The 12730-nt window shown below is 43.3% G+C and overlaps 1 protein-coding gene across 1 annotated transcript in view; it reads left to right on the top strand.

The window, feature by feature from the left end:
* REEP3 (receptor accessory protein 3) overlaps positions 1 to 12730 on the top strand; it is a 66088-nt gene that overhangs the window by 24659 nt on the left and 28699 nt on the right. Inside the window, exon 2 of the mRNA XM_067552591.1 lies at positions 4518 to 4590. Coding sequence (XP_067408692.1) covers positions 4518 to 4590 — 73 coding nt within the window. The remainder of the gene's footprint in view (positions 1 to 4517; positions 4591 to 12730) is intronic.

A 12730-nucleotide genomic window follows, 5' to 3' on the forward strand; every position in this document is an offset into this window, starting at 1 on the left:
CTTCTGCTGTTGCCAAAGAAGCCCATCCCTCTGGTGCACCACAGCCCTCTGGTACCAATGCTCTTCCTACTTCTCCATCCCTCCACCGGAATGTCTGAGGAATTTTTGGAGGTGGAATCTTCCTTCTCTCCAATGTCATGCCAGTCTGGGCATACACCCCAGGCTGCTCTAACCTCCAACATATTACCCAAAAACAGAGGCCTGGTACTGCTTCCTATAGGGCCCACCTCATCAGACCCTTCCTTTTGGCCATACTGGAGACGTTGGGATTTCTATCATAGCCGCCAGGTACTATTTCGGGCATCCTACTGGCCATCCCCCCCCCCCGCGACACCCATCGACGCTGTCTAGTGTGTGAAGAAGAGGGAGACATCAAATCGGTATTGCTGGCTCTGCTGGTCCTGACTGTAGCATCCTCCTCACTGGACGAGATGATCATCTTCCTCTCATGATCTCCACCAGATGACCACACCAATAGCAGGACTTGCTGCAGAGGGTAGTGGCAGACCTGGGAATTCTGTTGTTGGAGGAGGTTCAGGACCCACAACATCAACTCTTGGACGTCCTCCAACCCCAGGGGCTATCTAGGATAACCCTGTCTATCAACAAGGCCAACTTCCAGCCAGCGCGAGCAGTTTGGCATACCCTTGTCTCATGAGCGCCCACATGTAAGTGGGCAGAGAGAGGAGCTATTTTGTGCCTGCTGAAGGACAGATTTTTCTTTTCACCCATCCACACCTCAGCTCCCTGGCTGTCCAAGCAGCTGCAGAACAGGCCAAGTACTCCTCTGGACAAGGCAGCTAAGAGACTGGACCTGCTGATCAGGAAGGTCAATTTTTTTGCAGGACTACAATTCTGCGTTGTCAACTACCAGACTTGGCTAGCAAAGTATGATGTTAACAACTACAATAGGCTAGCAGAATTCCAGAACAAGCTGCCACCAGAGCACCAACAGCAATTTCAGGTGGTGCTAGACAAAGGGTGACTGGTTGCCAATGTGGCCTTCAGGCAGTTGTGGATGCAGTTGACATGTTCTCTCACTCTCTAGCAACCAGGATCATTACGCAAAAAGACTTTTGACTACGATTGTCTGGCTTCCCTAGGGAGGTCCAAAATATGAACAAAGACCTTCCTTTTGATGAGTACAAGGTATTCAATGATAAGATGGACAAATCCCTCCACTAGCTGAAGGACTCCAGAGCCACACTGCGGTGCCTTGTTTTATATGTCTGGTCCCAAGGCAGAGGTTGGAGAAACAACCCTTCCACCAGCGCTCACTCCTGGCCTACTACCAGTGCCAGCAAGAGCTCCCATGTCAACAACACTGATCACAATGGCCTCATTTCCCTGCCTCTACTACAACCATCTTCTCAACCCTCTCCCAGCAATAGACCAGACTTCAGTTCTGATGTGCAGGTCAAGACTCTCAAACCTTCACTGATGCCACCTGCAGCGCCCCATGTTGTCTTTGGGGGCCATCTTGCCTTATTTGCCCACAGTTGAGGCAAGATCACCATGAACGGTTGGGTAGTGGAGATTATTCACCATGGATACTCCATAGTTACTCTCAATCCTACCACATTGTCCCACCCCATCCGACTCCTCCTTGGGGACCAATCCCAAAAACTGATCCTCCCACAAAAAATGGATAGAGCCTGTTGCGCCCCTCTATAGGGAGAGAGGCCTCTACTCACCTTACTTCCTCATTCTGAAGAAGGGTGGAGAGTACCGCCCTTCATCAGGAGCTCACACGTTCATCAGAAAGTGCAATTAACACTGGCATTGATTTATCCCCTTCCTATCCTTGGGGACCTAGTTCATGGCTTTCGATGTGAAAGAGGCTTACTTCCATGTGGATGTTGATCTGGTCCACCACAAGTCCCTCTGCTTTTTGGATAAGGCAACAGCATTATCAATTTTGGGTCCTCCTGGTTGGCACAGCAACAATGTCAAGAGTGTTCATAAAAGTCTTTTGCCATGGTAGCAGCCCAGATGTGCTGCGTAGGCTACTCCTGTGTTTCTGTACCTCAACAACTGGCTCTTGGCAGCACTATTGTGAAAGGGAGCACTTTCCAGGATCCTGTCTTTGCAGTCTCCTGGCATCTCTAGGTACCTGCGTCAATGAGGAAAAAGTCAGTGTTGACACCTACACAAACAATACACTTGGGGCATGACTCAATTCCAGCATGGTGAGTGCTTTTCTCCCAGCGGACCGCTTTGCAGCAGTGATAGCAGTCATTGGGCCGTGTCCCAGACCACGCACCATAGTCCTCTGCTCTCTCTTTCCTTGGTCACATAGCAGCCTGCACCTACATGACATTGCACACACGTCTCCATATGCATTGTCCTCAAGCTTGGCTCCTTTCCATCTACAGACCCAACAGACCATATAGAGTACATTGTCACTGTTCCCAAGGCCATTCTGTCCTCCCTCACATGGTGGTCTGATCCTTTCAAGATCATGATCAGTACCTCCTTCACCCCTCCTACACCACAGGCCACCATCATGATGGATGCATCCTTTGTGGACTGGGGAGCCCACTCTTGGCTGCCATACAGCTTAGGAGATGTGGACACCACAGGAAACCATGATGCACATGGGGGCATTCCATTTAGCATGGCAGGTCTTGTTCCTGTTCATTCAGTCCCTCCATGTTCAACTGTTACACTGCTGCAATCTTGTCAGGTATGTCAACAAGCAGGGCCGTGCCACATTTCCCTCCCTCTGAGTCAACCTGCCTTCGGAACTGGTGCATCAAGAACCACGTGATGCTCAAGCCATGTACCTACTGGACACCCAGAATTCCCTGTCTGATGTGGTCAGCAGGACTTTACTTCTGTCACGAGTGGGAGCTACAGAATACCATGCTCCTGTGCTTCTTTGTGAAGTAGGGTACCCCATGATAGGACCTCTTTGCTACTCCAAAGAACTGAAAGCTGCCCCTCTATTGCTCCAGAGGAGCTCTAGGGGAGGACACTCAGGCAGGGCTGGATTTCCAAGTAGGCACAGTAGGCATGTGCCTGGGTTGCTGGCATTCTGGGGCACCTAAACAGTGGCAGATTACTGCCTGGGTGAACAGAGCCTATGCTTGGAGCCCCCACATGAGCGCTGGAACTCTGGTCCCGCCACCCTGCTCCTCCCCGTCTCTCCTGGGGCCCTGCCCTTAGCCAGGCTGGAAGTCAGAGCCCAGGGGTGAGCATATTCTGCCCACACGAAACTGGCAGAGCTGGTTGCCCCAGCTCCTCTTTCACCTCTCACGCAGAGCTGGCCTGGCCAGCCCTTATCTCCCCCATCGTGCTCCCACATGTTGAAAACATGAAAGTTAGCTGTAGGCAGGGTGGGGGGGAGAGGCACTGAAAATACTGTGCCTACAGGCACACAAGGTGTGAATCCAGCCCTGCTTTCATGGTGATGCTCTCCTCCTTCCCTGGACAGGCAGCCTCTGCTATGCCTTTCCCCCTGTTCCCCTTCCTACCACTGGTGTTGTGCAGGATTTGCTGGACAGAGCCACTGTCCTACTCATAGCCTTGTTCTGGCCTTGTCAGTTCTGGTTCATGGACCTCTTCAGACTGTGCCACTCCACCTCTTCACACTCTTGGCTCTGCTCACACAGTATAGGGGGAGGCTCCGTCATCCCAATCTGGGCCCTCTTCACCTCACAGCCTAGTATTTGGATGGGCATCAGTGGCAGACCGTGCATGCTTTACCCCAGTTCAAATCTTTACCCAAAACTGGAGAGAAGCTGCCAGAGCCTGCTACTGAGCTAAATGAGCACTTCACAAGCGTGGCCCACCACCACCACTCACTGAGCACTGTGTCTATTCTAGTCGTCCTCAATTGCCTCCTTGCCCTCATTTGTCAGGCCTGGCTCTCAATTCTGTTTTGAATGCACCTGGCAGCACTCAGTGCCTTTCTGCCTCCTGTGGATGGCTTCAAGAATTTTCAAAATGTCTGAGCAAAGAATGAGCTCTTATCATTTGGATTAGCCTCCATCTCAGCAATACGTTGTAAAAACGTCTGGGTTTCCTAGGGAGTTCCAGGGAAATGGATTTGGACTTTCCATAATTCTCTTGATATTGTAGAATCTCTCAAAACCATCCATGAGACATTGCTTCAAAGAGCTGGGTTGGCAATTATGGAATAGTGACATGACTTACCAAAGAGCTGCATGTGGATATGTGGTAGAACTACACCTGAAACATGATGGTTGGTGTATACACACACACACTGTACCATTGCTATCAGTGCAGTTTCTATAATCAGTGATATTGCAGTCTTCTGTTAGAGGCAGGACTTAAGAAATAGATAAGCCTGTACAGGGGCATTTAGCCATCCTGAGTTAAAACACTGCCATTATACGTTGTTCAGAGTTTCCTTCAAACTGTCTTAAAATATTTTTGTTTTAAGCTATTAAAATGCTGTGTCTAAGTTGTTCATCCTTTTAATGGTATAAATGAGAATTGCTTTGTTTTATATACAGCTTGTTGGATTTTAAAAATGGTTTATTTTTCTGTAGGTTGGTGTTCGGGATGCTGTACCCTGCTTATTATTCTTACAAAGCTGTGAAGACAAAAAATGTGAAGGAATATGTAAGTCCCACTCCTTTCTTGTTTGTCCAATGAAACTTAATGCTTCTGTTGAAACTTAGTGGAAGTAAATTTCACCAAGTTATGCAGTGTAATCTGTAGTCAAATGAAAGCCTTGACATGACATGACTTTATCTAATATTTATTAAGGCTATATTACAAAAATTATATACTTGCAACATCAAGGTTGCTTAGCTGATTTAGGAATTAAGGTTTCTGTACAAGTCACACAGCTTAGCACACATGATTATGATATAAGAAGAACAACATAAAATATGTTCCAACAATATGAACTATGGTCAAGTTAGGTCATTGGTTTTGCCAACTTCGTCACGTGACTATATGTTGGTGAGTAGCCTCATTGACTTCGTTAGGTGTAGTTGTGTGTAAAGTTATTCGTGTGTGTAAAAGTATTTGCAGGATTGGGCTTCATGTCATAAGATGCTTAATTTTTGGGTTTCCTGACTGTGATGTTAACTGTGCTGCCTTAATGAAACATTTCAGTTTTTTAATAACTAACTTCCTTGGTTTTGTACGGGGAGAGGTTGGCACTAAAGTTTTCAAGTAGAACCATACTTTACCACCTTACTCAACTAATCTTTCCCTTTGGTCTATTCAGTCATAACTTCTCACTTCCATGAGGTTTTTATTGCTTTTTTTCTCATATTAGTACTTCAGAAGGAAAACTGTTAAGGTTGAGCAGAGGTCTAACTCCATTTTATGTCAACATAATTGTTTTTGCTCCAACTGTCTATGCTGTGCAAACCTGTTGAAGGCAGAGGGGTTGCAGATTTCAAAAGCTTTAATTAGCCCTGCAGCAACATTATTTGTATTATGCATAAAATATAAGATCTCCTATCCAAAGTTTTAGGTGTCCCTAATAGGGAAGAAAACTATTATAATAATGCTAATCATTACTGTTCCTTTAGTCCACATAATCCTATACTGGCCAGGAAAAATAAAATTGTCTCCTTCCTACAGATCTCCCCACGCCCAAAAGTATGGATAGGGTTTGCAACACACAATCACAGGGAAATAAATAGTGTCTCAGGTAGTTTCTAGGCCAACTAGCATTTCTAAATGAACACCTTACGTTCCACCCAGAATCCAGATAGCAGGCATTGCAAATCATAGGTCTTGGATATAACACTAAATGCAATAGTCCAGTCTCCGTGACAAAGGCATGAATGATGATAACAACAAAGGAATAATTGCATTTTCCTGGTCTTGGATGGACATAGGCTGTCCTATACATTGCTGCTACCTAATCAAGTAGCATTTGAGTCTTAACAAGACTCCACCTGTGAACTCAGAAAATGAAAGGTGGAACCACACCATCCAAGGTGCAGATATTGTTCTCTGTGTCAAGCTGTCCCATTGTGGCTCAAGAGTGTGACTACCAACATGAGGGCACATTGTTAAGGAGTAAGGCACAAGCCCCACATAGGTTCTATACTTAGATTTCACCAACCAATTATCAAGAGATGAGAAGTAATTCTTCCATTCTACTCAGCACTGATATAGCCTTAATTTGAGTACTGTGTCTAGCTCTGGGCACCACACCTGAGGAAAGGAGTGGACATATTGGAGAAAGTACAGAAGAGAGCATTTAAAATGATTAAAGGTGTAGAAAACATGATCTATGAGGAAAGATTGAAAAACTAGGGTTTCTTTAGCCTAGAGAAGAGAGATTGAGTGGAGACAAGTCTTCAAGTGCATACAAGATTTTTATAAAGAGGAGGGAGATAAATTGCTCTCTTATCCACAGAGGACAGGATGAGAAGTAATGGGCTTAACTTGCAGCAAGGGAGATTTAGGAAGCTTTTTCCTCCTGTCAAACCAACTGTAATGGCAGTTAAGCAATGGAATAAATTACCTAGGGAAGTCTGTGTGATTTCAGTCATGAGAGGTTTTTAAGAATAAGTTAGACAAACACCTGTCAGAGATGGTCTAAATCAGCGGTTCTCAACCTTTTTTCCCCCCCGAGTACCACTCGGGCCAGATACAGTCAGGTCAAGTACCACTTGACCCGACTGTACCCGACCCGAGTACCACTCAGGGAAAAAAAAGGGAGTGGACTTGCAGCGGGGTTTCGCGGCGGCGGCGGGAGGGATTTGCGGTGGGGTTTCACGGCGGCGGGGAGAGATGGGCGGCGGGGTTTTGCGGCGGAAATGATACCCGCCGCCGAAACCCTTCCGCCGTTTCCCCATTTTCCGCGGCAGAGTTTCACATGGGAGGGTTGAGAACCGCTGGCCTAAATAACACTTAATCCTTTCTGAGTGCAGGGGACCAGACTAGATGACTTATTGAGGTCCCTTCTAGTCCTACATTTCTGATTCTATTAAAATAGCCCAACAATGCTTCTTTCAGGCCTGGCGATTCGGGGCAGTTGACGGGAGTTATGCAAGCTACGAAGAGTGCTGTGCTTCCCTTCTGTGCGACGTCTTCACTGCACTACGCCGATGGGACCTGTGTTCCTGTTGGTGCAGCACTACACCCCTTGGGGGGGTGGTTTTAGTGTTGACTTCTGGATCAATTGAATGGGTCTTCACTGACTGCTCAGTCGATCCAGAAAGGTCAATCTGATGGCAGCAACTTTGCTGCCGTCAGTATAGACATACCCTCAGTCATGTTTCAGAGAAGAAGTGTATGAACACCAATGTCAAAGCTTACTCAGTTTCTAAGGAGATTTTAGTATTTAAACATGACCTTTCCCCAGCCAGCTTTGTGGTTTGAAAATCACATTTCCCTCTTTAAGCTTTTTTTCTATTGCTGATGTGTGACTTTCCCAATAGGTGAAATTGACTACCCAGGGGGAAACTGTAAAGTTCACCAGGCAAAAGGTGACATCCTATACAAAAGATACACCCTAATTTTGCAGTTGTAGTAATCTTATTAACAGTAGATAAAGAATTTTCAGACAAGTGTGATTTGGTGGTATTCCTTAAATACTGACTGCATTTAAGGGGTCCAATTAGGTGTTAAGGAAACACCTAGATAAGGTGAAATGAGGCATGGTCTTTCACTATTGCAGCTTTTAAGATTTTTGCATGCCGGTTGTCTGTACGGTTAGGTAAGGGAAGCTCCACGTTAATTGATATTGATGGCTGCCTCTACAATGAAGGTGAAAATTATCGTAGTTAAAATGTTGTACAGTATGGCAAAGTGTGGGGGCATTCTGAAAAGGAGCAGTCTTCCATTTGAAATCAATATGTAGTATATTTTAGTGTGCAACTTAATGGTGTGTACAGGGTTAAATAAATTAATCCTTAGATCAGTAGTTTTTAAATGATGGGCTGTTTATGGCTGGTGACCTTATATGGTGTCCTTACCCTTTGTTATATTTTGAAGAGAAGCCTGGAAGTCCTTATAAGTTACTAAAAATGAGAAAGAGGTGCCAGCCTGAAAGATTTGATTAGGGTCTGCTGCCACACACAGAGAGAGGAAAATGGTAGCTGACATTGTGAGACAGAGCCAATGATAGTGCAGCTGCTAGCCACCTGCAGAGGAATATGTAGGAGACCTGTGGAAATGGGATTGAAGCAGTTGGACACTTTGCCCAAGAGAGCAAGGGGAAAGAAGATCAAGTGGCTACCTAACTGGCATGTCCAGGAGAGAGAGCAAATGCTCAGGGAGAAGAGGACTAGGCAGTAGGAGCAAGAGGGGTACATGTAGCCTAGGAGGGACCAGAACAGAGAAGAGGGGGGATTACAGTACACAGTAATTAACTGTACTGTAATAAAAAAATCTAAAAATACAAAAATTGCTTCTATGAAAGAATAGTAAGAACATTAATTATGTAATTACCAGAGGAATGATATGCAGTTGCAATCAGAAGGGGAGCAGCTCTTCTATATTTAAAAAACAAATTGAAAATTTGAGAACTGCTGACTTAGATCCTCTGAATGCTTGAGTTTGGTTTTTGAGCTTTCCTGATTCTCTAAAGTCAGAGGAACAATTGCAAGATTTCTTTTGCTATTCTAACAAAGCCATTATTTAACTAGTGTTGCTGTCTTCACTTAAACTAATTTCCAGTGTGAATATGGAGAGAAAACGGGTTGAAAAGTATTGTAGCTGTTAAAATTGCTGTTTAAAGTTTTCCATTTTGTTTTAGGTCATTTTTTCTGATGATTGGATTCCAAATATGAAGCTGCATTTGGATTCTCCTGTAAATTTTAGAGAGAGAGAAAATGGATGGTTCTAAACCTCAAAGGATTTTGAGCAAATACTTCAGTAATTACTGCAAGGACATACGTTTAGTTTTGGTGTACCTTATGCAGGTCCCTTAGATGAATGGTGATTACAAATTTTGGATCTAAATTACTATTTTCAGACAGATTAGGATTGTGAATCAGTGCAGCTTTATTAAAGTATTTGAGTTTTTTAGGGCTTCGCATATTAAAACAGGTATCGTAGCTTTTTAGTTCGATTCAGCTATGTGACGAGGACAATTGAAATGGCAGCTGAGTAATGTCAAGTAATATTGAACTCTATTTTTATTTCTTTTAGGGCAAAATCTAGTTAACGTTTTTTCTTTAATGTTTAGTGCATAAAATATTTAATAAAAATACTGCTATTTGGTAAGTAAATATCTGCATCAGTAGGGGAAGTCATTGTAATCTACAGTATTTCCCAGTTAATTGATTTAGGTCCACAAATATTTCATGAAATGAAAATACTACTTTGTAGCAGGGTGGAGCAATTTATATCCATGTAATTTAAATCACTTCATTTAAAATAAAAAAAAAGCTTTAAATCACATGAAAAGGTTGTAAAACTAATTAGAGAACTTGGGCTACTGCAATTTTAGATGAAAACTTTTAAAGACTTGAACTGGAAAGGTGGTGTATATGCTTTTTTTTTTTGGTTTTCACACAAGCCCAAGTATTCACAGTAGAACCTGAACTTGTGCTCCTAGGTCATTCTGGAGCTGAAGTTCCAGTGATTTCAAACTACAAATCCTAATGGAGTATAAGCTAGCAGAAGCATTTTGCCTTTCCTGATTTATGGAAATAACACCACCTTTATATTGTATTTGTGGATATAGCATGAGGTATTTGCTTATCAATTGCATTTGAGTTTGTGGTATTACTGCAGTAAGGATGTTAGGAAGGCCCTGGACTTGTCTTTTTCATTGCAGATGAGCATTTGAAGTGTGAAACTTATTAAATTACCACTTCAGAGTTGCACTCATTTTTTTTTTTTTCTGACACCTAAATCACTCATGTCGTCGAGAAAAATTCCACGTTGCAGTGCTTAAATATGGGTTTAGGACCCTAATTTAAGGTTTCTATTTCTGAACCCTTCAGGGGTGTGTGAAATGTTCAAAATTGCTCTAATGTATTGAAAGTCTAAATGTTGCAGTGCTAAAACTGAAGCAGTTGTGTTTAGAATTGACACAAACTTTTTTTTTTTTTTTTTTTTTTTTTGAAGTTTTTATTAAAAATACAGTTTTAGCCCTCATGCTACAAAAGTGTACCTGCTTAACTGTACTCACAGCTACATAATCTTGGTAGTAAAAATATTTTGTTTACTTAACTGGCTACTCTTGTAATTCATCTGTCCTAATTTAAGAACAGAGCACCCTTAGCTTGGAGATAGTACAGATCCGTAGCACTGCTTATCTTTACTGACAATTTGCAGGATAGGTCTTCCACAATTAGGGTCTTTGGCTTTATACTACAGTATAAGCCTGAAAATAAAGTATAATTGTGTATAATGTTAATAGTCACTTGTAAACTAGCACTGGTAGATTGCATTCTGTACTGAAAATGAGCCTTGCATTGTAAAGGAGAGAATTCCTGTGGCTGGAAATTATGTAACAGGCTTCCAGCACATAACCAAATCCCTTGTCTCTCCTTCCCTGGGAATAAATTGGGTTTAAAAAAATCTGAAGTACTAGACTTTAGAGATGTGATTTTAATTAAATATTCAGTTAAGTCTAAAACTGACATTATGAGCAATATGGAGTAAAATAGTGAATAATAATTATAATGAAGTGATAAGCACATGATTATCTGATCTTATTGGTATATGTACTCCTCCTGCTTCTAGAATAGTGAATCAGATATTCTGGTCTCCAGATATATGAATACGGACTTGTTTTTAGAGTGTGGCTACTTTTTAGATGTTTTTACCATCTTTAATGTTCCTTCCTTCCTGTCCTGAAAACACTGCACCTTGTTGAAAAAGAAATACACTTAAATTTAGGGTTAAACGGTTTTTTAGCCTTTATTTTTCTATGTTTTAGGATGATGCTATTATTGTTTATTAATAACATATACATGCAAAAACAAATAAGCAAGAAAGATAATTGAGCAAGTTTACCTCTTCTGAGAACAGGGCAATGCTCTTCAAATCTCTGGCCTCTGCTATGTTCTTCCCCTATGTCTTTTCCACTCTCTTGTCCCCCATCACCTATGCTTCTATCCCTTGTTCTGTAACTTTGCGCAGTCTATTTACCAAGATATCTCCAGTGTACCTATCTACTCTAAACTCCAAATTAAAGCACTCATGCAAACATCACAATAACTAACCACAACAAATACACTCTTGCTTACCCTGCTAAAACTTACTTTTATCTGTCTGCTGCTGTTGTCTGTTCCTTGCTGTCAAGCCCACTGGTTTCATTCTGTTGGTTTTATATTACTTGTCTTGTTTTCATAGAATCATAGAAAATTAGGGTAAGAAGGGACCTCAGGAGGTTTTCTAGTCCAATCCCCTGCTCAAAGCAGGACCAACCCCAACTAAATCATCCCATCTAGGGCCTTGTCAAGCTGCGCCTTAAAATCCTCTAAGGATGGAGATTCCACCACCTACATAGGTAACCCATTCCAGTGCTTCACCACTCTCCTAGTGAAAAAGTTTTTTCCTACTGTCCAACCTTGACCTCCCCCACTGCAACTTGAGACCATTGCTCCTTGTTCTGTCATCTGTCACCACTGAGAACAGCCTAGCTCCAGCCTCTCTGGAACCCCCCTTCAGGTAGTTGAGTGAGGGGGTATTTGATAGCAGCTGCCTTCCCTTCTCCAGACTGACTAAGCCCAGTTACCTCAGCCTCTCCTCATAAGTTGTGTTGCAGGCCCCTAATAATTTATGTTGCCCTCCGCTGGACTCTCTCCAATTAGTTCACCTCTTCTCTGTGGGGTGGGGTTGGCGGTGGGTGTCCACAACTGGACACACTACTCCAGATGTGGCCTCACCAGTGCCGAATAGAGGGGAAATAATCAATTCCCTCGATCTGCTGACAGTGCTCCTTCTAATGCAGCCCAATATGCTGTTAGCCTTCTTGGCAATAAGGGCACATTGACTCATCTCCAGCTTCTTGTCCACTGTAATCCCCAAGTCCTTTTCTGCAGAACTGCTGCTTAGCCAGTCGGTCCCCAGTCTGTAGCTGTGCATGGGATTCTTCTAAGTGCTGGACTCTGCACTTGTCCTTGCTGAACCTTACCAGATTTCTTTTGGCCCAATCCTCCAATTTGTCTAGGTCACTCTGTGTCCTATCCGTACCCTTCAGCGTATCTACCACTCCCCCTAGCTTAGTGTCATCTGCAAACTTGCTGAGTGTGCAGTTCACCCCATCATCCAGATCATTAATGAAGATGTTGAACAAAACTGGCCTCAGGACTGATCCCTGAGGCACTCGGCTTGTTACTGGTTGCCAACTAGACATGAAGCCATTGATCACTACACATTGAGCCCAATGATTTAGCCAACTTTCTGTCCATCTTATAGTCCATTCATCCAACCCATACTTCTTTATATTGCTGGCAAGAATACTGTGGGAGACAGTATCAAAAGCTTTGCTAAAGTCAAGATATATCACATCCACCAATTTCCTCACATTCACGGAGCCATTTATTTCATCACTGAAGGCAATCAGGTTGGTCAGGCATAACTTGCTCTTGCTGATTTCATGCTGATTGTTCTTGATCATTGACCTGACCTTGTCTGTGAAGACCGAGGCAAAAAAAAGCATTGAGTTGCTGGCTCCAAACATTGGCCCTGTGTGGCAAAGCAAGTTTTGTAACTTGGCTGAAGCCTAGAGGTAGGACCTTCATAGGTACTAGCTCAGACATTGTCTCTAACAGCCCTGAATTGTTGACTGGCCAAAATGGAGGGTGAGGCTTGAGCTGTTTGCTTC

Source organism: Emydura macquarii, unplaced genomic scaffold (assembly GCF_026122565.2).
Source record: "Emydura macquarii macquarii isolate MOO-44397 ecotype Brisbane River unplaced genomic scaffold, CSIRO-AGI_Emac_v2 contig_1390, whole genome shotgun sequence".
Classification (NCBI taxonomy): domain Eukaryota; kingdom Metazoa; phylum Chordata; order Testudines; family Chelidae; genus Emydura; species Emydura macquarii.